The sequence below is a fragment of the Trachemys scripta genome, chromosome 3 (assembly GCF_013100865.1).
Source record: "Trachemys scripta elegans isolate TJP31775 chromosome 3, CAS_Tse_1.0, whole genome shotgun sequence".
In the NCBI taxonomy this organism is placed as follows: Eukaryota; Metazoa; Chordata; order Testudines; family Emydidae; genus Trachemys; species Trachemys scripta.
The window spans coordinates 164,058,695-164,079,397 of NC_048300.1; the positions used below are offsets into that span (position 1 = coordinate 164,058,695).

At 42.1% G+C, this 20,703-nt stretch overlaps 1 protein-coding gene across 6 annotated transcripts in view; it reads right to left on the reverse strand.

The window, feature by feature from the left end:
• The window catches only part of MYOM2 (myomesin 2), a 188,017-nt gene that overhangs the window by 63,221 nt on the left and 104,093 nt on the right, over positions 1 to 20,703 (reverse strand). For 4 of the 6 annotated variants that reach the window (XM_034766371.1, XM_034766372.1, XM_034766370.1 and 1 more), the window contains exons 34-38: positions 19,079 to 19,242; positions 18,707 to 18,743; positions 18,584 to 18,606; positions 17,757 to 17,812; positions 2,479 to 2,694 (exon numbers count right to left, since the gene is read on the reverse strand). In XM_034766371.1, coding sequence (XP_034622262.1) covers positions 2,479 to 2,694; positions 17,757 to 17,812; positions 18,584 to 18,606; positions 18,707 to 18,743; positions 19,079 to 19,242 — 496 coding nt within the window. Of the gene's footprint in view, positions 1 to 1,618; positions 2,695 to 17,756; positions 17,813 to 18,583; positions 18,607 to 18,706; positions 18,744 to 19,078; positions 19,243 to 20,703 lie in introns of those variants that run through there. The other 2 variants (XM_034766369.1, XM_034766368.1) reach the window with 1 other exon arrangement.

Consider the following 20,703-nt stretch of genomic DNA (forward strand, 5'->3'; position numbering starts at 1 on the left):
GCCTTAGTCATACTAGTAGTCCCACTGCTATAGAGGTCTACTACTTATATGAGGAAGAGAAGCAGGATTAGATTTATAAGACCAGATCCTCAAAGGTATTTAGGCATCTAACTCCTGTTGATTTCAATAGGAGCTAGGAGGCTAAATATCTTTGTGGACTTGAGTATCAGGGGGTAGCCGTGTTAGTCTGTATCTACAAAAACAACAAGGAGTCTGGTGGCACCTTAAAGACTAACAGATTTATTTGGGCATAAGCTTTCGTGAGTAAAAACCTCACTTCTTCGGATGCATAGAGTGAAAGCTTTCACTCTATGCATCCGAAGAAGTGAGGTTTTTACTCACGAAAGCTTATGCCCAAATAAATCTGTTAGTCTTTAAGGTGCCACCAGACTCCTTGTTGTTTTTGTAGANTGGGTAGGCTCCTATGGCAGTGGCGCAACTCAGCAAAGCCAGTTACAGCCGTAAGTCATGTTGGGGTCACAGCTGGCACCTGAGAATCAGGGAGCCATAACCAGCTGCCTCATGGCCACCTCCGACATCAAGTAGTGCTCAGGTGCTGGAGCAGATTGAACTTTTAGTGTGTTCCACACAACTGGAAGTCTGAGGGTGGACACAGAAATCATGGCCCAAGTCCACAAAAACAACAAGGAGTCTGGTGGCACCTTAAAGACTAACAGATTTATTTGGGCATAAGCTTTCGTGAGTAAAAACCTCACTTCTTCGGATGCATAGAGTGAAAGCTTTCACTCTATGCATCCGAAGAAGTGAGGTTTTTACTCACGAAAGCTTATGCCCAAATAAATCTGTTAGTCTTTAAGGTGCCACCAGACTCCTTGTTGTTTTTGTGGACTTGGGCCATGATTTCTGTGTCCACCCTCAGACTTCCAGTTGTGTGGAACACACTAAAAGTTCAATCTGCTCCAGCACCTGAGCACTACTTGATGTCGGAGGTGGCCATGAGGCAGCTGGTTATGGCTCCCTGATTCTCAGGTGCCAGCTGTGACCCCAACATGACTTACGGCTGTAACTGGCTTTGCTGAGTTGCGCCACTGCCATAGGAGCCTACCCAATGAAGAATTTGAATCACATAGTTACATTGCACCGTGCCTCTCCTCTCCTCCCTCCCCGATACTTACCCTACTCCAGGGGAGCGGAGGCCACAGGTGCAGGGTCTGGATCCACCATACTTGTGTAAACAGGAAGTTACCCTCCAAGAGGGGAATTCTCTGCTAGGCATTTACGGACAGATTAGAGCCTGAGTAGACAACGGGGCTGTAATTGTGTAGATAATCTGGCCCTAGAACCCCAATCCTGCCAACATTCAAGTGCATACTTAATTTTGGGCACATGAGTAGTCCCATTGAAATTGATTCAGTGGGACTACTCACAAGCTTCAAGATAAGTGCATGCTTAAGTGTCTGCAGAATCACGGTCTAATATTCAGCTCCTGCTCCCAGACGACATGGAGTTTTACCATTGGTTTTAGCAGAAGCAGGATCTGACCATACTAACCCTAGAAAGCTGCAGAATTGTATACATCTTGTTTTTCCAGTTTAAATTTGCATCTTGACCTATACCATAAAGAGCAAATGTAATGTTGTAAATGCCACACAGTGACTGTGATTAACCATAATTTATTTTCTTTATTGAAAATCCATTGTCTGCATGCTGCCAGCTGTGAAATTGTGCAATAAGCCATAATTAAACAATGAAAGAGAGTAAACCAAATTAGTTAGGTGTGATTTGGTGCAGTGAGATGCACAAGGTGACTTTAAGTTTTATCAGCACAAAGCAAGAAAAAAACAAAATACAACCATGTAACTTATGTTTTAACAAGTCCACTGTGATCATCTGTAGAACACTACCAAAGATCAGTTTTCAGTACAGAATAACAATGCTACTAAATACAGACTACAGTGGCCATCTCAGTTTGCCTTACTCAGATGAGGAGTACCTTCAAAGTCAAAAAGACTCCACATGTGAGTAATGAGTAGGTGCAGCTCTGAATGCATATTTAACTACAGCATGCTACTTCTGTTGTTGGGGAAGTGATTCTTTTATATCACTGTAACTTTATAGAAACTGCCATTGATAATTAAATCCAATGGCAGGTATTGGGCCTGTTGCTATTTGTAAATCGTGCCATATTGCATTTTTTCATAAAGATATAACTGCACAAATGTACAATACTGTTGCACAACTGTCTCGCTAATGCATGCCTTTAAAAGCTCATCTCCTTGGACACTGCCAGTTATCTATTTGCAGCAACACTTCAACTACAGCTCATCTATATGGTTTTGTCCGTCAAACATGCTTGGCTTTCAAACTTTATTTCCTACTGGATTTCTCAGCTGTGGAGGTTGTTTTTGCTTTTTCTGGAGGTGCTGTGGCTTGTGCTGGTGGTGGTATTATCCGTGGTTTAGCAACCTGGGCAGGTTTAATTTCAGGCATCTCTTCACCATGTTTGTACACACTTACAGTAACATCCACTGTTTCCCCACCATACTTGTTCTTGACATTGATGCTATATTTGCCTGAGTCCTCTGAGGACACTCCCTTGATTGTAAAGCTGGCAACGTTTCCATGCTCCATTGAAACTAAATAATGTTCATTAACTTCAAATTTCTTGTCATTCCAAAGCCATACCACTTCAGGATCAGGATTTCCAAATACAGAACAGCTCAGATTCAAAGTCTAAGGAAAAGAAAAGTCATTTTAGGCATCAGTCAAATAGAAGGTTTATTTGAGCATGCTGATTGTTACCACACTTATTATACATTAGGAGCAAGAGAAAGACAAAGGAAAGAGTAGGTCTTCTACTCAGCATGACAGCAGAGCCAACAATGGACATCAAGAAAGCTGAGGAGTTTAATGCCTATTTTGCATCAGTTTTCACTAAAAAGGTAAAATGTGACCAGATATTTAACACAATTAATATTAGCAACAAAGGGGAAAGACTGCAAGCTAAAATATTTATATACATTAGACCAGGGGTCGGCAACCTTCAGCACATGGCTCTTCAGGGTAATCCACCGGCGGGCCGTGAGACATTTTGTTTACATTGACCGTCCGCAAGCATGGCCCCCTGCAGCTCCCAGTGGCCGCGGTTCGCCATTCCCAGCCAATGGGAGCTGCAGGAAGCGACAGCCAGCATGTCCCTGCGGCCCACAGGAACGGTGAACCGCAGCCACTGGGAGCTGCTGGGAGCTGTGCCTGCAGACAGTCAATGTAAACAAAATGTCTCACGGCCCGCCAGCGGATTACTTAATGGGCCACGTGCCAAAGGTTGCCGACCCCTGCATTAGACATATTCAAGTCAGCAGGGCCTGATGAAATCCACCCTAGTGTGCTTAAGGAACTAGCTGAAACAATCTTAGAACCGTTAGTGATTATCTTTGAGAACTCACAGAGGATGGCTGAGGTCCCAGATCACTGGAGAAGGACAAATGTAGTACCTATCTTTAAAAGAGGATGGGGGAAAGATGATCTGGGGAATTATAGACTAGACAGCCTAACTTCAATATCTGGAAAGATACTGGAACAAATTATTAAGCAATCAATTTGTAAGCACCTAAAGAATAGTAGGGTTACATAATGAATAACCAGGGTAGATTTGTCATGAACAAATCATACCAAACCAACCTAATTTCCTTATTTGACATGATATTGGCCTACTGGATGAGGGGAAGCTGTAAATGTGATATATCTTGATTTTAGTAAGGGTTTTCACACAGTCCCACATGACACTCTCATAAGCAAACAAAAAAAAGTGGTCTAAATGAAATTACTGTAACTGGTTGAAAGATTGTACTCAAAGAGTAATTATCAGTGATTCACTGTCAGACTGGGAGGACATATCTAGTGGGGTCCTGCAGGGGTCTGGTTCAATATTTTCATTAATGACTCCAATAATAGAGAGGAGAGTATGCTTATAAAATTTGCAGATAACACAAAGCTGGGAGAGGTTTAAAGCACTTTGAAGGCTGAAATTAGAATTCAAAATGACACTGACAAATTAGAGGATCAATCTGAATTCAACAAGAACACAGTACTACACTTACGAATGAAAAATCAGGTGCCTAACTACAATATGGTGAATATCTAGCAGGCAGTAATACTGCAGAAAAGGATCTGTGGTGTATAGTGGATCAAAAATGGAATATACAATCATAGACTCATAGGTTGGGAGGGACAGCAAGGATCATCTAGTCTAACCCGCTGCCAAGATGCAGGATTTGTTGTGTCTAAACTATCCGAGACAGACGGCTTCCACAACCTCCCTAGGCAATCTGTTCCATTGGTTCAACAACGTGGTGAAGTTGCTAAAAAGGCTAAAGTAATTCTGGATTGTATTAACTGGAGAATTGTACGTGAGACGAGGAAGGTGATTGTCCCATTACTCATCACTGGTGAGGCCTCACTTGCAGTACTATGTCCAGTTCTTGGCACCACACTTTAAGAAAGATATGGACAAATTGGAGAGAGTATGGAGGAGAGCAACAAATATAATAAAAGTTTTAGAAAACCTGACTTCTGAGGAAAGGTTAAAATAACTGGCCATGTTTCGTCTTGAGAAAAGAAGATTGAGGGGGGAGATTGGATAACAGTTTTCAAATATGGTAAGGGTTGTTATAAAGAGGATGGTAATCAATTATTCTCCATGTCCACTGAAAGTAGGACAAAAAGTAATCAGTTTAATCTGCAGCAAAGGAGATTTAGGTTAGATATTAGGAAAAGCTTTCTAAACATAAGGATAGTGTTAAGTGCTGGAATAGGCTTCCAAGAATGTTGTGGAATCCCAGTCATTGGAAGTTTTTAAGAACAGGTTAGACAAACACCTGTCAGGGATGGCCTAGGTATCCTTGGTCCTGCCTCAGTGCAGGGGACTGGGCTAGATGCCTTTTCAAAGTGCTTTACAGCCCTACATTTTTATGATTCTATGGGTCTTCTGGGGAGAGGGAGAGGAGGAATCCACAACATATATAAGGATCACACTTGTTTAGGGGTTCGTTTTGAGATTTAACTTTAGCTTCACTAATCAAGCTGTGGCTAATATACATACATTTAGACTTGTGAAGACTGAAAATACAGATACATAAAGTATATTTCTAACTTTCCTTGTTTTTGACACAACCTTTCCACCATCTTACCAGTGATTGTGATTCAATAATAGCCTGAGGGTAACATGGTCTGAAGATGGTAATTTGGACTGTCATTGCAGGCTTGCCTGCAGCAGACTCCTGACAAGCCATTAGTCTAACATGATGTTCAGACAATGATACATTTAAAAACATCCTTTTAAGTTTCTACATACGCACCATTGGAAGAGCTGAGCAAACTACTTCAGCTGCAGGCCTCCCAAGAACATTACTGGAGATGTTTAAATTCACTGTGAAAGCAACTAATATTATAGACTCTCCAGTCATCTAGGCTCTGTCTAATGGTTAAATAATAACACTAAATATGTCTTTATATGCAGTATAGTTTACATGTATAAGACATAGAAATTTATGTTCAATATGTTTATATAATATATATGTCTGTCTATACACTATATATCTGGTGATGAGATCAGTACAATAAATGGAAGACCTATATGAGACATTGTATCGTCATGTGGTTCATTTCAAATATAATGCACCTTTGACTGTCTCCCTTTCATTCTGCCCACAAATCGCACTCCAATGAAGTTATTTCTAACATTTCAGGCCACTGAACTGCTTCAGACATCCACCAATTTACTAAAAAAAAAACAGCCTCTTCCACAGATATACTTCCTGCTCCTCCACCCTGACTTCAGATTCCCAATTACACACACTCAAGACCCAGAAAGGTAATTATGTGTGTGTGTGGACGCGTGTGTGCACAATTGTTTTCTTGAACTCCAATTAAATTATTCAAGACCATAGGATTTATTAAAACAATTCACAATGTAGGAGTGGCTTACTAAATGTAATCAGAACCGCTGTACATTTCAAAAACAATGGTTGGGGTACCACATCCTTCCCATGTCAGAGGACTCCCCAACTATGGGCCAAATCCTGTAAACATTAATGCATGTGAGTAACTTTGATATCAATGGAACTATTCTTATGGATATCTGAGTAAGTATTTGCAGGATTAGGCCTTATACATTATCAAAATAAAAGAGCAGTTTTTAAAAGTGACTATTTTCTTAAGCAATAATTAAGTAAACTGCAGCACTTGAGAGAGAACATAATGTCTAAATGTCACGACTTTGACCTCAACACCCATCAATATTGAAGATTTGTTTAATATGTAAATATTGAGAATCAGTCAGAGTGCTGATACCTAGGGTGCATGTAAATATCCCAAATAGTCACTCTTGTGTATTTGGGGCTGCTCTGGTTTACTGAACTACAGTGGTCACCTTTAAAACCATTTATATGATAACAGTGTTCGAATACAGTAAGGGCTGTTATAAAAAGGATGATGATCCATGTCCACTGAAGGCAGGACAAGAAGTAATCATCTTAATCTGCAGCAAGGGAGATTAAGGTTAGATATTAGAAGAAATTTTCTAACTATAAGAATAGTTAAGTACTGGCATAGGTTACCAAGTGAGATTGCAGTATAATATTTTATCACTGGCTGTATGAAGAATACTGCAGCACACCTTTACTGAGTGCTAGAGACAGTCTACATTCTTTTTACAATAAAGCTGTGGTGGTTGCTAGCATCCATTTTGCCTTTGTGTCTGTGTGATTAACCTGACATGGTGTCAGAAGAAAAACAATAAAAACTGCAGAATTTCATCAAAATGCCAAAGTTTCACACCCCAAAGAGCTTCAGTTTCCACAGGCCATCAGAGTGGCTTGTTTGGAAAGAGCAGTTTCCATGGTTTTGCATCACAAGTAATTGCAGGAAGATGCAGGTTACTTCCCTAGTCTATGCCATTGGCAGGGAAGCTGAATATATCTTTAAGTCCTTTGCCTTTGGAGAGGAAAACCACGAGAACAGTTACACTGTGGTGCTGGCTACGTTTGATGAGTAATTTATACCTCAGCATAATGTGGTTTATAACTAAGCGTTTTTCTACCAGCGTGTCCAAATTCCTGGTGAATCTGTGGAATCTTTCATAAGAGACTTGCCCGACAGGGCAGAAAACTGTGATTTTGAAGACAAAAAGGAAGAGCAGAATACTGATTGGCATTTTAGACAAGGGACTGCAGATAAACTGCAAATGAAGAGAGATTTAACCCTTCAAACAGCAATAAAAATGGCAAGACAATCTGAGATCATTAAAAATCAAAACAGAGACCAGTGACTGCCAGAAAGAAACCTAGAGGAAGTGACTTGCAAACAGAATAACAACAGGACATAGAGCACAGCTGCAAAAAGCAATCGCAATAATCCTCAAAGGCAGTGCGGGGTAAGCCCCAGGTAAAACATAACACTTTTCAGATTAGATGCACAAGATGTGGGAGAGATCACAGTCTAAGAGGTGATTGCTCAGATAAAGGAGCCAAATGCCGTAGCACAAAAATTGGACATTTTGCAGCTTTCTGCCTCACAAAGGCAGTATGGGAAGTGACCACCAAGAATCAAGAGCCATTTTTTCTGGGTTTAAGCACGTGTAATGACACATAGCCAGCGTGGTGGGTGAAACTGGATATTTGTGGAAAGACTGTTAATTGGAAGCTTACAGCCCAGTGTGAGGTGGGTGACTATACCTGCTACAAAAAGCAACCTGGGCATATAAGCAAATTCAAATAAGTTGTTAGTTATATTCAGACAGGATGGCTTAAGTATTCATGGCACAAGACTATTTTGTTGTATGAAGACAATTAAGTGAGTCCAATGGACTAATGGTTAAAGGTGATCACATTGCCATCTTTGAGAGGAGAAATTCTAAATCACATCCATGAAGGACATCAAAGATTAACTAAATGCTGTGAATGGGCCAGTCAGTCAGTGTAGTGGCCTGAAATCAGCAAGGATGTGAAGAATAAAGTATTTTCATGCAAACATTGCAGAACTAACAGACCAACACAATGCAAAGCACCTCTAATAATACTTCTACCAGACAGACCCTGGAAGAGGCTAGCAGAAGATTTATACAAATTCAGAGGACACCATTACCAAGTTGTAGTGGATTATTTTTCTAGATATATTGAAACAATATATCTGAAAGATGCAACATGTAACAGTGTTATCAAGAAATTAAAGAGTACATTCATCCATTGTGCTATTGCAGAACAACTATTGGTGGACAATGGATCACAATTCACCACAGCCAAATTTAAGTCATTCCACACAAAATATGATTTTGAACACATCCCTAGCAGCTCACATTACCTTCAGGCAAATGGTGGGGCTGATAGGGCTGTTCAGACAGCCAAGAAAATATTGAACCAGGAAGATCCATTCCTTGTTCTTCTGAGCTACAGATCAACACTATACCCCAGCCCAACCTCTAATGGGAAGGCAAGTCAGGACTACTGTTCTAACCCTGGAAAAAAATCCAGCCCCAAAGTGGCCAGACCTAAGAAGTGTAGCCAAATCGGATCAAAAAGCAAAAAGATCTTATGAACACTTCTATAGCCTCTATCACTCAGATAACTGCCTGATCTGGAACCTGGTAACCATGTTTGTGTCAGAACTGGATGGAAGCAAAGGATGGAGAACTCCTGCTGTTGTAAAGAAAAAAGACTTCATCACCTGATTATACACTATTGAGACAGACGGCGGAGAGTTCAAAAGGAACCATCAACATCTTCAGTTTTTTCCAGAGAATGAACAATCAACTCTACAAACTGCAGGTGAAGAACCAGGAGAAGATTCACCTACTCCAAACCCGCCTGAGAGAGCCCTTGCAAATAAAAAAACAGCCTACTCACTAAGTTGTTATCTGTTCTGGCCATAGAGTTGAAAAAACAGTATGATTTAGGGATGATTAACAGATGGACATGTGTTGAGATGTAAAAAACAATTGTATAGTTTTAAAAATTGTTAAAATGCAGAAAAGAAAAGAGGTGATGGAAAGTTTTAACTGCATTATGTTTAGTCACTAGGTGGTGGTATGTGGAGAATACTGCAGGACAACTTTATCGAGAGCTAGAGACAGTATACATTCTTTTTACAATAAAGCTGTTGTTTCTAGCATCCATCATGCCTCTGTTTCTGTGTGACTAACCTGACACCTGTCATTGGAGGTTTTTAAAAACAAGTTGTACAAACACCTGCCAGGGATGGGCTAGGTTTACTTGGTCCTGCCTCAGCACAGATGGTTATATTAAATGACTTCTCAAGGTCCCTTCCAGCCCTACATTTCTATGATTCTATGATTCCCTATTGTCCCTTTAGAAGTGTCATTTATCCTGTATGCACATATTTATGTGTATATATCCTCATATTAGGATCATGTTCCACCCTTCTGTTGTAACTGCTTTTTATAACTTGATTGCACTTTCACTTTGTACATTTTTGGTTTCTTTTAAAAATTGTTAATAAAATCTGTGAATTTAAAATTTTACTTCTCCATGATCCATTCCATTTCTCTCTGATTTCAGACAGCAGAGATGACTTCTTCACTGATTCAGGGTTTGATCTTCTAGCTTCCTCATAGCATCAGGCCTCCCACAGAAGCCTTTTGTTTCTTTAAACTCATCATATAACATATCCTTAATTTAGGGCCAGACTTTTCAAGGCATGATTTTGTGCAAGCAAACTGCAACTTGCATGTGTGCACATTGGAAATGGAACATGTACATATTAGGGTACGGCTGCACTAAGTTGATTCATTACTGAATTGTTGACCCTAAGATGTTTGTTTTGACTTATAATGCCCTAAATGGCCTGGGACCTACCAATTGAGTGTCTTTCATTGGATTGTACTGAGGGTAGTTGCTCCTGCTGCCATGGTTACACTCTATTTTTAGCAAGCTAATGCAGGCATGTCTCCTTGAGCTGGGAATTACACCCCCAGCTCAAAGAGTAGACTTACCATATGACTGTTTGCCCCAATTGTGCTTCAGACACACAAAACACATTTCTCTCGGAGCTGAGCAAGGAGCCCAATGGATAGGCCCCAGATAACTACAGATGGCTTGGACTGCCCTGACTTGTGAGCTAAGTCCAGATAGGGACAATGTTTCTTTAGAGAAAGAGCTGGCTGCAGGGAGTTGGATTACAGCTACGGGAGGTGAAGTAGCCCAGGAGTTACTCTTTCTGCAGAAAAGAAGATGCCATTTTGTCTCTCACAGCCAGAGGTCTTGACAGACCATATTTTCTACAGGGGCTTGCTGGGGCTCAGCTCTGGCCCCTGTTCACTCAGTGGTGGAAGATGTGACCTTGCGTGTACGGTGCATGCAAGGTCACGTTGTGTGGAGGATGCTATTTTGAGCCCGGCCACCTCTTTCTTTACAAATTATGCGCTGGTGCTTGAGACTGATCTAGAGCCCCCAGTTTCATGATGGCGAGACGGAACCCCAACACTCCCCTGCTTCTGTGAGGACTGACTGCCAGATGAGCCTGGCAGGCCTCTTCTGTATCCAGAGCTGGAGGATGGACAGGGCTGGAGACCATCAGAGATCCACTCCATTCAAAGGAGAGAGCTATTGACTTCCCACCATGGACAACAGCCCTTCTCATTAAATTTCTATTACACCAAGCAAGGAAGGCCTGTTGGGAAACTTGGGGGCAGTTCTGTTTTTCGTACATACACACACAAAATCATATAAGAAGTTACTCACCCTGTATAGTAACTACAGTTCGAGATGTGCGTCTTTATGGATGCTCCACTTCAGGTGCACATTTGCCTCTCAAGCCCTTGATGGGAGATTTTTCTGCTAGCAGTGCCCATTTAGCCCATGCATGCAGCCTGTGCCTCCTCGTGCCTGACACTGAGGCTATATAGGGATGCACAGCTGAACTGCCCTCAGTTCCTTCTCCACTTGAACATCTCCACAGAGAACAGTCAGAAACAGAAGGGAAGGAAGGGTGGGTGGTGGAGCACCCTTAGGGACACACATCTCAATGAACTGCAGTTACTGAATGAGGTAAGTAACCTCTTCTTCTTTGAGTAGTGTCCCTATGGGTGCTCCACTTTAAGCAACATCTGAGCAGTTTCCCCAGAGGGAGAAGGGAGCTTTGGAACTAAGTCCAGAACTGAAGATACAACTGCAGTACCTACTGCTGAATAGGATCTGATGGCATGGATAAAAGCATAGTGCTTTGAAACTGAATGTACTTAAGCCCACATAGCGGCCTACATATCTCAGACACAGATGCATTCTTAAGCAATACTATGGATGCTGCATGTGACTTGATAGAATGTGCTATCACCTTTTCAGGAGGATGAACTCCTGCGGTCTTATAACAAGTAGCAATACATCCAGATATCCATCTCAATAGTCTCTGAGCAGAAATTGTGGATCCTTTGGATCTATCCATGAAGGAGAGGAACAGCCTGGATGACCTTCAAAATTGCTTGGTCCTATCCAAGAAGAAGGCCAGTGCTGCCCTTCTAATATCCAGGTATGAAAACAAGACTCCCGAAGAGAGTTATGTGGCTTCAGGAGAAACACTGGTATATGAATAGATGGGTTAAAGGTGGAACTTCAAGAGAAACTTAGGTAAGAATTTAGGACGTGAGTGTAAAGAAACCTTATCCTTAAAGACTACCATCAAGCAGGGAATTTGCCATCAAGGCACCAATCTTCCCAACTCTACGCAATGACATGATGGCTACTAGAAAGGCCGTCTTCATAGATAAAGGGAGTAAAGAACAGGTTGCCATAGGTCCAAATGGATGTTTAATAAAGGTAATTGAGTACCTGGTTGAGGTCCCAAGTCAGAATGGGGTCTCTAGGCTGAAGGTAGAGATTTCCTAAATCCTTAATAAATCTAGATGATACCGGATGAGCAAATATAGAAAACTCTTCTATAGTCAGATGAAAGGCTGATATTGCAGCCAAATGGACCTTTACTGAACTAATTGATAACCCTGATATCTTCAGATCCAGGAGATAATCCAGGATGACTGAAAGAGGCACAGATCCAGGCGGGAAGTAGCAATGACAGCACCAATGGGAGATTCTCTTCCATTTCTGCAGATAAGCAGTACAGGTTGACTTCTTCCTACCATTCAGTAACACCTGTTGCACTTCATCAGATCAGGAGGATTCTAGCCCCATGAATCAGCAAGGAACCATGCCATCTAATTTTGTTCATCGCACTGAGAGCTTGTCTTCACTATCACACTAAGTCAGCGCCACTGCCATCAATGCAGAAGTGTCAATTTAGCGGATCTGGTGAAGATGCACTAAGTTGATGGGAGAGTGCTCTCCCATCGACTTCAGTACTCCATCTCAATGAGAGGCGGAAGCTATGTCAACAGGAGAGTGTCTCCCATAGACATAGCAGGATGTAGACACACTTTAAGTCACTATAAGTTATGTCAACTTAAGTTATGTAATTTACATAACTTTACTAGCATCACTTAGATCAACTTAAAACATTAGTATAGACAAGACCTTGGTATCAGCAGAGTTGGAGAAAATGCGCAGAGCGGACCCTTCTTCCAGCAAAGAAGAAAGGCATCCCTCAAAGAGTGGAGGTCCAGACCCCTCTTGAGCAGAAGAAATGGCACTTCTTGTTTCTGAAGATGGTGAAGTAATCCACTTCAGCAGACCCCATCTTTGGAATATGCTGTGGAGGCCTTGAGGGTCTAGTACCCATTCATAGTCCTAAGAGAAGTGTCTGCTGAGAACATTGGCTGTTCTGAACACTTGGCAGGTAGACCAAAATTTGGATCTGATGAGATATGCACCGGGTTCCATAGCTTCATGGCTTTGGTGCACAGTGGGGACTCTTGCTCCTCCCTGCTTGTTGATATAAAACATGCAGGACACATTGTCCATCACAACCCTGATTTATTTGCCCCAATGAGAGGTAGGAAATAGAGGCAGGCCTTCCTGACAGCCCAGAGCTCCAACATAAGAACATAAGAACGGCCATACTGAGTTATATCAATGGTCCATTTAGCCCAGTATCCTGTCTTCCGACAGTGGCCAATGCCAGGTACTTCAGAGGAAATGAATGAATGAACAGAGCACGTAATCATCAACTGATCCCCTCCTCGTATGGAAGATGTTCCATACCCCTAATCATTTTTGTTGCTCTTTTCTGAACCTTTTCCAATATATATCTTTTTTTAGATGGGGCGACCACATCTGCATGCACTATTCAAGATGTGGGCATACTATGGATTTATAGAGAGGCAATATGATATTTTCTGTCTTATTATCTAGCCCTTTCCTAATGATTCCCAACATTCTGTTAGCTCTTTTGACTGTCACTGTTTTCAGAGAACTATCCAGAATGACTCCAAGATCTCTTTCTTGAGTGGCAACAGTTAATTTTGTCCCCATCATTTTATATGTATAATTGGGATTATGTTTTCCAATATTACTTTGCATTTATCAACATTGAATTGCCATTTTGTTGCCCAGTCACCCAGTTTTGTGAGATCCATTTGTAACTCTGCAGTCTGCTTTCGACTTAACTATCTTGAGTAGTTTTGTATCATCTACAGACTTTGCCATCTCACTGTTTACCCCTTTTTCCAGATCATTTCTGAATATGTTGAACAGTACTGGTCCAGTACAGACCCCTGTGAAAGACCACTATTTACCTCTCTCCATTCTGAAAAGTGACCATTTATTCCTACCCTTTGTTTACTATCTTTTAACTAGTTACTGATCCATGAAAGGACCTTCCCTCTTATCCCATGACAGCTTGCTTTGCTTAAGAGCCTTTGAGGAGGGACCTTGTCAAAGGCTTTTTGAAAATCTAAGTACATTATATCCACTGGATCACCCTTGCCCACATGCTTTAAAGAATTATAGCAGATTGGTGAGGCATGGTTTCTCTTTACAAAAAACATGTTAACTCTTCCCCCCAACAAATTGTGTTCATCTATGTATCTGATAATTCTATTCTTTACTATAGTTTCAACAAGTTTGCCTGGTACTAAAGTTAGGCTTACTGGCCTGCAATTGCTGGAATCACCTCTGGAGCCTTTTTTTAAAATTAGTGTTACATTAGCTATTCTCCAGTCATCTGGTACAGAAGCTGATTTAAATGGTAGGTTACATACTGTATTTTCCACTCCATGCATCTGATGAAGTGGGTTTTAGCCCACAAAAGCTTATGCCCAAATAAATTTGTTAGTCTCTAAGGTGCCACAAGGACACCTCGTTGTTTTTGCTGATACAGACTAACACTGCTACCACTCTGAAACATACCACAGTTAGTAGTTCTGCAATTTCACACTTCAGGACTCTTGGATGAATACCATCTGGTCCTGGTGAGTTCTTACAGTTTAGTTTATCAATTTATTCCAAAACCTTCTCTAATGACACCACAGATTTGTCACCTAAAAATAATGGCTCGAGTTTGGGAATATCCTTCACATCCTCAGCCATGAAGACAGATGCAAAGAATTCATTTAATTATGTTCTTATGAAATGATCCTGACCTATAGTGCATCATAGATATTTCCTGTGCAAAGGGTGTATGTTACATGGAAGAAGGCATCTTGTAGGCTGAGGACCAAAAAACAATGCCCCCCTTTTCAGTGAAAGAATTATAGGTGCCAGAGTCACCATCCTGAACTTCTGAGACTTTACGAACTTGTTTAGAAGTCTTAAATCTAAGATTTGTCTCCACACTACGTTCTTCTTTGGTGCAAGGAAATACTTCCAGTAAAACACTTTGCCCCTGTGAGGGGAAGGGATCAGCTCTATTGCTTCTATCCTGAGGAGAGAATTCACCTCCTGTCTTCATACAAGCTCGTGAGAAGGATCCCTGAAGGAGGACAGGGAAGGGGAGTTGAAGGGTAGGAGTGATGTAAAATGGATGGTATAGCCTGATGTTATAACCACTATGACCCACTTGTCTGTAGTAATCAACCTCCAGGCATGTTGGAAATGAGAAAGGTGGTCTCCAAATGGAGGATGGTGGGCAAATGGGTGCAGCAGTAAAATCAGAGCTGTGGGAGGATTCGAACCCAGACCAGCCCATCAAAATTGCTACTTAGAAGATGGTTGGGTGATTGTGGAGGGTGGATGAGCGGCCCTCTTCCTCTGAAACATGTCTTTTCATAGGGGCTCAGAATCCAGAGGATTTAGCAGGACACAATCTCTAGGCAGTTTGTGATCTACTAAACTATCTCTTATTTTTAGGTGTATATATGCCCAGCGAATGTAAAGTGGCTCTGAAATCCTTCAGTGTACGCAAGACCTCCTCTGAGGTCTCCGAGAAAAGCCTATGGCCATTAAAGGAGAGGCCCTCTTCTTTTCTCAGAAACCCCAAGAGCTGGAGCCGTGATGCCCTGTGCATGGAGATGGACATGAAAGCAGTGTCTGCAGCAACCAAGGATTCTTGAAGAGCAGTCTTGGCCAATGGCCCTCTGAAATTATGGACTGGAATTGCTACCCATGTTCCTGTGGCAGGTGCTCAATAACGTCTGTCAAATCTATTATAGTTTGTGAAATTGTATTTGGCCAAGACTGCCTGATAGTTTGCACACCTGAACTTCAGGGTTGCTGATGAATAGGACTTCCTTCCAAATAGATGCAATCTTTGCTGGATCCAGGAGTGACTGGTTGATGGGTAATGCCACTCTGGATGGCGTTGACGATTATAGGATACCCAACAGCGTGTGTTGTGAATCCCTGACTTCTTCAACTGGAATTTGAAAAGTGTCATCTACTCTCTTTATGAGGTCTTGAAATTGTGAAAAGTTGTCAGCCATGGAAGGTGATGGAGGCAAAGCCACTTTTTCTGGAAATGAGGATGAGATGGATGTTTGAGGGGTGTCCTTTTTATCCTCCCTGGCCTCCTGGTCCTCAAATGTCTTCTCTGTGAGGCGGGTTGGTTGGGGAGGAGAGGACTGAACAACCCTAGTCTCTCTTTAAAACAGTACTGGTGGTCTGGAGAATTGCTGTTGATAAGCAGCCCAAGGATCCCACTATGGCCATGGGAGGGGGGTGGCATGCAGAATTGGTTCCACCATCCTTGATGATAGTTGCGATCTTCCCTGTGACTGTCAAAGAATGGGTTCCTGACAGGACATGTTGGGGAACTCTGGACTGAAGTGACTGACTGGAAGTCCCCTTCATCCTCCTCAACATGTCTAGTGGATGAGCCACCATAGACATGGGTTGAGAGTCCTGCAATACTGGGGGCTGGTAGCACTCTGGAGATTGACGTATTGGTACTGAAGGACGCTTAGTATCCATGAGGAGCCTGGATTCCAGCTCCAGGTCCCTCTCATATCTAAAGTCTTGCATTACTGAGTAGGGAATCGTTATTGATGCGGTAGCTGAAGCTGACAGTATGTTGATGGCAGGCATACCCATGTAGGTGCCATTTGATTTTGGTACTATTGCTTGTTCAGTACTGAGGGTGCTGAGTGGGCAGGTGCCGACAGCAGGATTGAGCCTGATGGACCAGGGTGCTTTGCTTGCCTCGGTAGAGAGTACCGAAGCCTTGTCAGAGCACGATAAATTACACCAGCATAAGTGGTGGTGTGCACAGCACAATGTTGGTGGCAGAATGTCTCCTGCTGATGTAGCTCTTTGAGGGTGGTTTAATTACATCAACAGGAAAGCTCTCCCGTCGTCATAGAACAGCTACACGACAGATCTTACAGCAACGCAGCTGCATTGGTACAGGTGTGCTGCTGTAAGTTCTCTAGTGTAGACATAGAAATAGTTGTAGTTAGTAAGGCTAACAACTAACAATACTAACTAATATTACCATAAGAAGAATAGGAAAAAGCTGAGGCGTGCTCAAGGTGGGCAAGCTAGAGTTCCATCTCAGCCCAAGCAATAGAGAAGATGTCCACGCATCCCTACACCACCTTTGTCTGCCACAAGGAGGCACGGGGCACATGCCTGGGCCAAATGGGCACTGCTAGCAGAAAAATCTCTGCTCCAGGCTTGAGAGGTGCATGAGCACCTGAAGTGGAGCACCCATAGGAACACTACACAAAGAAGAAGAAGAATACCCATTGGTCATTGATTTCCTCTACAGTGGATACTAGTTAATAGCAACCCCGATACTAACAAAGTTCAGTTAATAGCAGCATTTTTGCCAGGAACTGATCCCATCCCATCGACTTTAATGTTAATCAGTTAGAGATGTTGGCAACAGGCGTGCTGCTTATTAACAACTATGCCAGGGCAGGGTGCAGCCCAGAGAGTGCAGGGAGAGGTTCCATGCAGCACCAGTGCCTTCAGTCCCTGTGGAAACCCTAAGCAGCCCACCTCTTCACTACTGCCGGGTCTGCTGCTGCCCCTCCCAGCCCACAGCACCAGGACTCCAGAAGAGGGGGCTGCAGCACAGAGAGCTGCAGGCTCATGGGACTTCATTGTACCTCTCCCTGTGCTCTCAATGCTATACCATGTCCTGACCTCAAGGGCCCGGCTATACACATTGTAAGGGTTATCGGTTGTCTGCTACTTTATGAACCTAGCCACAAGCGCTCAGGATCTTGGGCCCACTTGACCGTGAGTAGGGGTCACCAAGCCCCTTGCAGATCTGGTGTGGGAACTTTGTCATTAAATCCCCTGGTCGGCTTTGATAATCCTAATCATAATAATTAATACATTCTCCATCCAGAAGGCTACACTGCATGGTTCTCTACTTCGCTGAACCGCTGCCTCCTCCCCACTAACACAGAAATCCCAACATACGAATGTGACAATGACAAAAGTCATCCTTACCTTGCCTTCCATTATAGTCACCACATCGGGCAAACCTCCTATCACTTTACCACGATCTAGGAATTAAAAAATAATAATCATACTACAACAAACCATCACAAAGTCTGAAAGTATTTATTACTCACTAAATATGTTAATCTTTATAAATCCTGATGTAGTATTAGCAATAAGTTGGTGACTTCAGACCAAAAGGAAATTTTTGGGCAGTTTCAAGCATCTAGGAGGCAGTATCTTAAAAATAGGAATGTTTATTAAATGAAATATCAAAATAAATAATACAATCCATACAGTATTCCTGATGTTATTTATTTTGATATTAACTATTTTATGCTTCCCTCAAATTTTTAATGTACAATGTGCCACAGATTTTTTTACCAAGCATACAATTGCCTTGAAGATGTTGTTAGAGAGACTCTGACAGCTGAGTATGGAACAGTATAAGATTTTGGAACACAACAAAGCAAGAGCAATTTAGGTTTTTAGCATCCAGATGGTAGCTATCATTATGTTTCAGAGTCAACTTCCCAGTGTAATGAAGGAAATTCACAACTCTTAAATTTATTGTTTCAGGCTCTCTAAGACAGCATAGCAGTGGTTTACCCACCCAGTTCTCATTTGACAGGTTTCCTTTGCAACTAAAGAGGATTAGACACACAACTTTTGAAAAACGACAGCAAATTCTGTGGCCAAATTCTGCAGCAATGTGTTGATTCTGCTGTCATGGAACTATGAAAAACATGGGAACTTGGAATTAGGTTTGCCAAATTAAAAAAAAAGTCACAAGTTTAGAAGTAGATTGTCTCTTAAAATATGTAAAATATACTTACTCTTCTCAGCAAAAGCCACTGCCCTATAGTTGGGGACGGTGGGAAAGAAAAGAAATAAATTAATATTGTACTGTATAATTAAGGCACTACCTACAGGATTCAAATAAAAAATGTATGGCTTACTTGAGTCGCTGGAATTCTGCATATGCATCATCAAAAGCTGGAATGAAATATTTCAGTGCATTATATAAAATGTAACATAGTTCTTATCTACAAGTAAACATAAATGTTGTCACTCATTACTATGTTAATGTTCTTTTAAAACCTCTCATAAAATTACATAGTACCAACATATCAAATGAAAACTGAACATACGGGGTCAAAATCAGTCCTGCTGGAAATGGCCTCAACGCTAAGGTATCCAGAAAAGTTGGGTCCACTTATAGCATGGCTGAATTTGGCTGATAGCTTTCCATTTTTATAGTGATTCTTCCGCTTAATCCAGTTTATGAAAATGCATCATGCCTTAGAACTACAATATATTCAGTATTCTACCTTGTCCAGATAGATCAAGCATGCGCTTATGAGATTCTTTGCCATCAAAAATTTCAAAGGTGTATTTCCCTTTGTCCTTTTCAGTGGGCTCACATATCTGAAGCCAGGCAACCTCTTCACTACCTCCAATCCTCATCTTTTCACCAGAAGAAACCTTAGACTCCCTTGAAAAATGAACAAAAATATGTTTGAAAATGCTTTGATGTACATTCTTCATAAAATATTTGGCTATTAAATTTATAAAGGATAACATAATGCGCTTAAAATTACAAATAAACTACAACTACTGAGAACAACTTCACAGTGGATTCTTTTTTCTTCCCAATATGGATATGAAACATTTCTGAACCATTAAAGTTAAAATATCAATCTTTGGATTGTAATCTAACTCTCTCTCTCTGTATATATAGTGTGAGTGTGTGTGTGCGCATGTCACACAAACACACAGTATATATAATTATATATGCTGTTTATATAGAGAGAGAGACACGCAGTTTTTTATAGACACACAGACAGTTATATACATATGTGTATATAAATACATGCACATTATATATAATATTTGTAAGGCTTTTTGCACATCATAACAAACATGTAAACTAGTATGCAATATATCACAATGCTAAACCAGTTTGATGGGGAAACATATTAGCAAATGACACCTCTTTCCCAATGTACAGAATCTTTTTCTTTAACCTATATCAATTTATTTGAAATAATTTAATAATAAAAGTAGTAAGAACTTCTGCATGAAATTTAAGATTTTCTTTTTGCAATAAGATGAATCTCTGACACTTAGGGCCCAAATTTGAATTCCTACTGGCAAAACTACCACTGATTTCATTGGGAATGACTGCAAGGCTGGGTCCAGGCTAGGGTTGCTAATTGTCTAATCACACAAACCCAAACACCCTTGCCCTGCTCCCTACCCCGCCCCTTCTCAGAGGCAGGGGTTGCTCTAGGCACCAGCAAAGCAACCACGTGCTTGGGGCAGCCAATTTGCAGGGGCAGCAGGGATCCAGCATGGGAGCTGAGAACCAACAGGGGGCCCTGGGAGCTGTAGTTCCTTGGTTAGCTCCCTGCCTATAGAGCCAGCCCTGGAGCAGGGAAAGAACTACATTTCCCAGCATTCCCTTGGCCACTACCAACAGGAAAGAGGGGGAGGGAGTGAGGAAGCTGAGACCTCATGCTGCAGCCTGCTGTGAATGGAGAGCTGCACTGTGAGTAGGGATACCATATTTTAACATTCAAAAAACAGGACACTCCATGGGGAGGGAGGGTAGCCCCACCCTGCCCCCATCCACTCCCTCCGACTGCCCCCCACAGAAACCCCAACCCATCCAACCCCCCTGTCCCCTGATCACCCCCACCCAGGACCCCTGCCCCAACTGCCCCCCAGGACTCCACCCCCTATCTAAGCCCCACTGGTCCTTGTCCCCTGATTGCCCCCTCCTGGGACCCCACCCCCTATCTAAGCCTCCCTTCTCCTTGTCCCCCTCCTGAGACCCCCCCTCCCCAACTTCCCCCCTAGGACCCCACCCCCTACCTGTCCCCTAACAAACCCCTGGGACTCCCATGCCTATCCAACTGCTGCCTGTCCCCTGACTGCCCCCCCAAACCTCTGA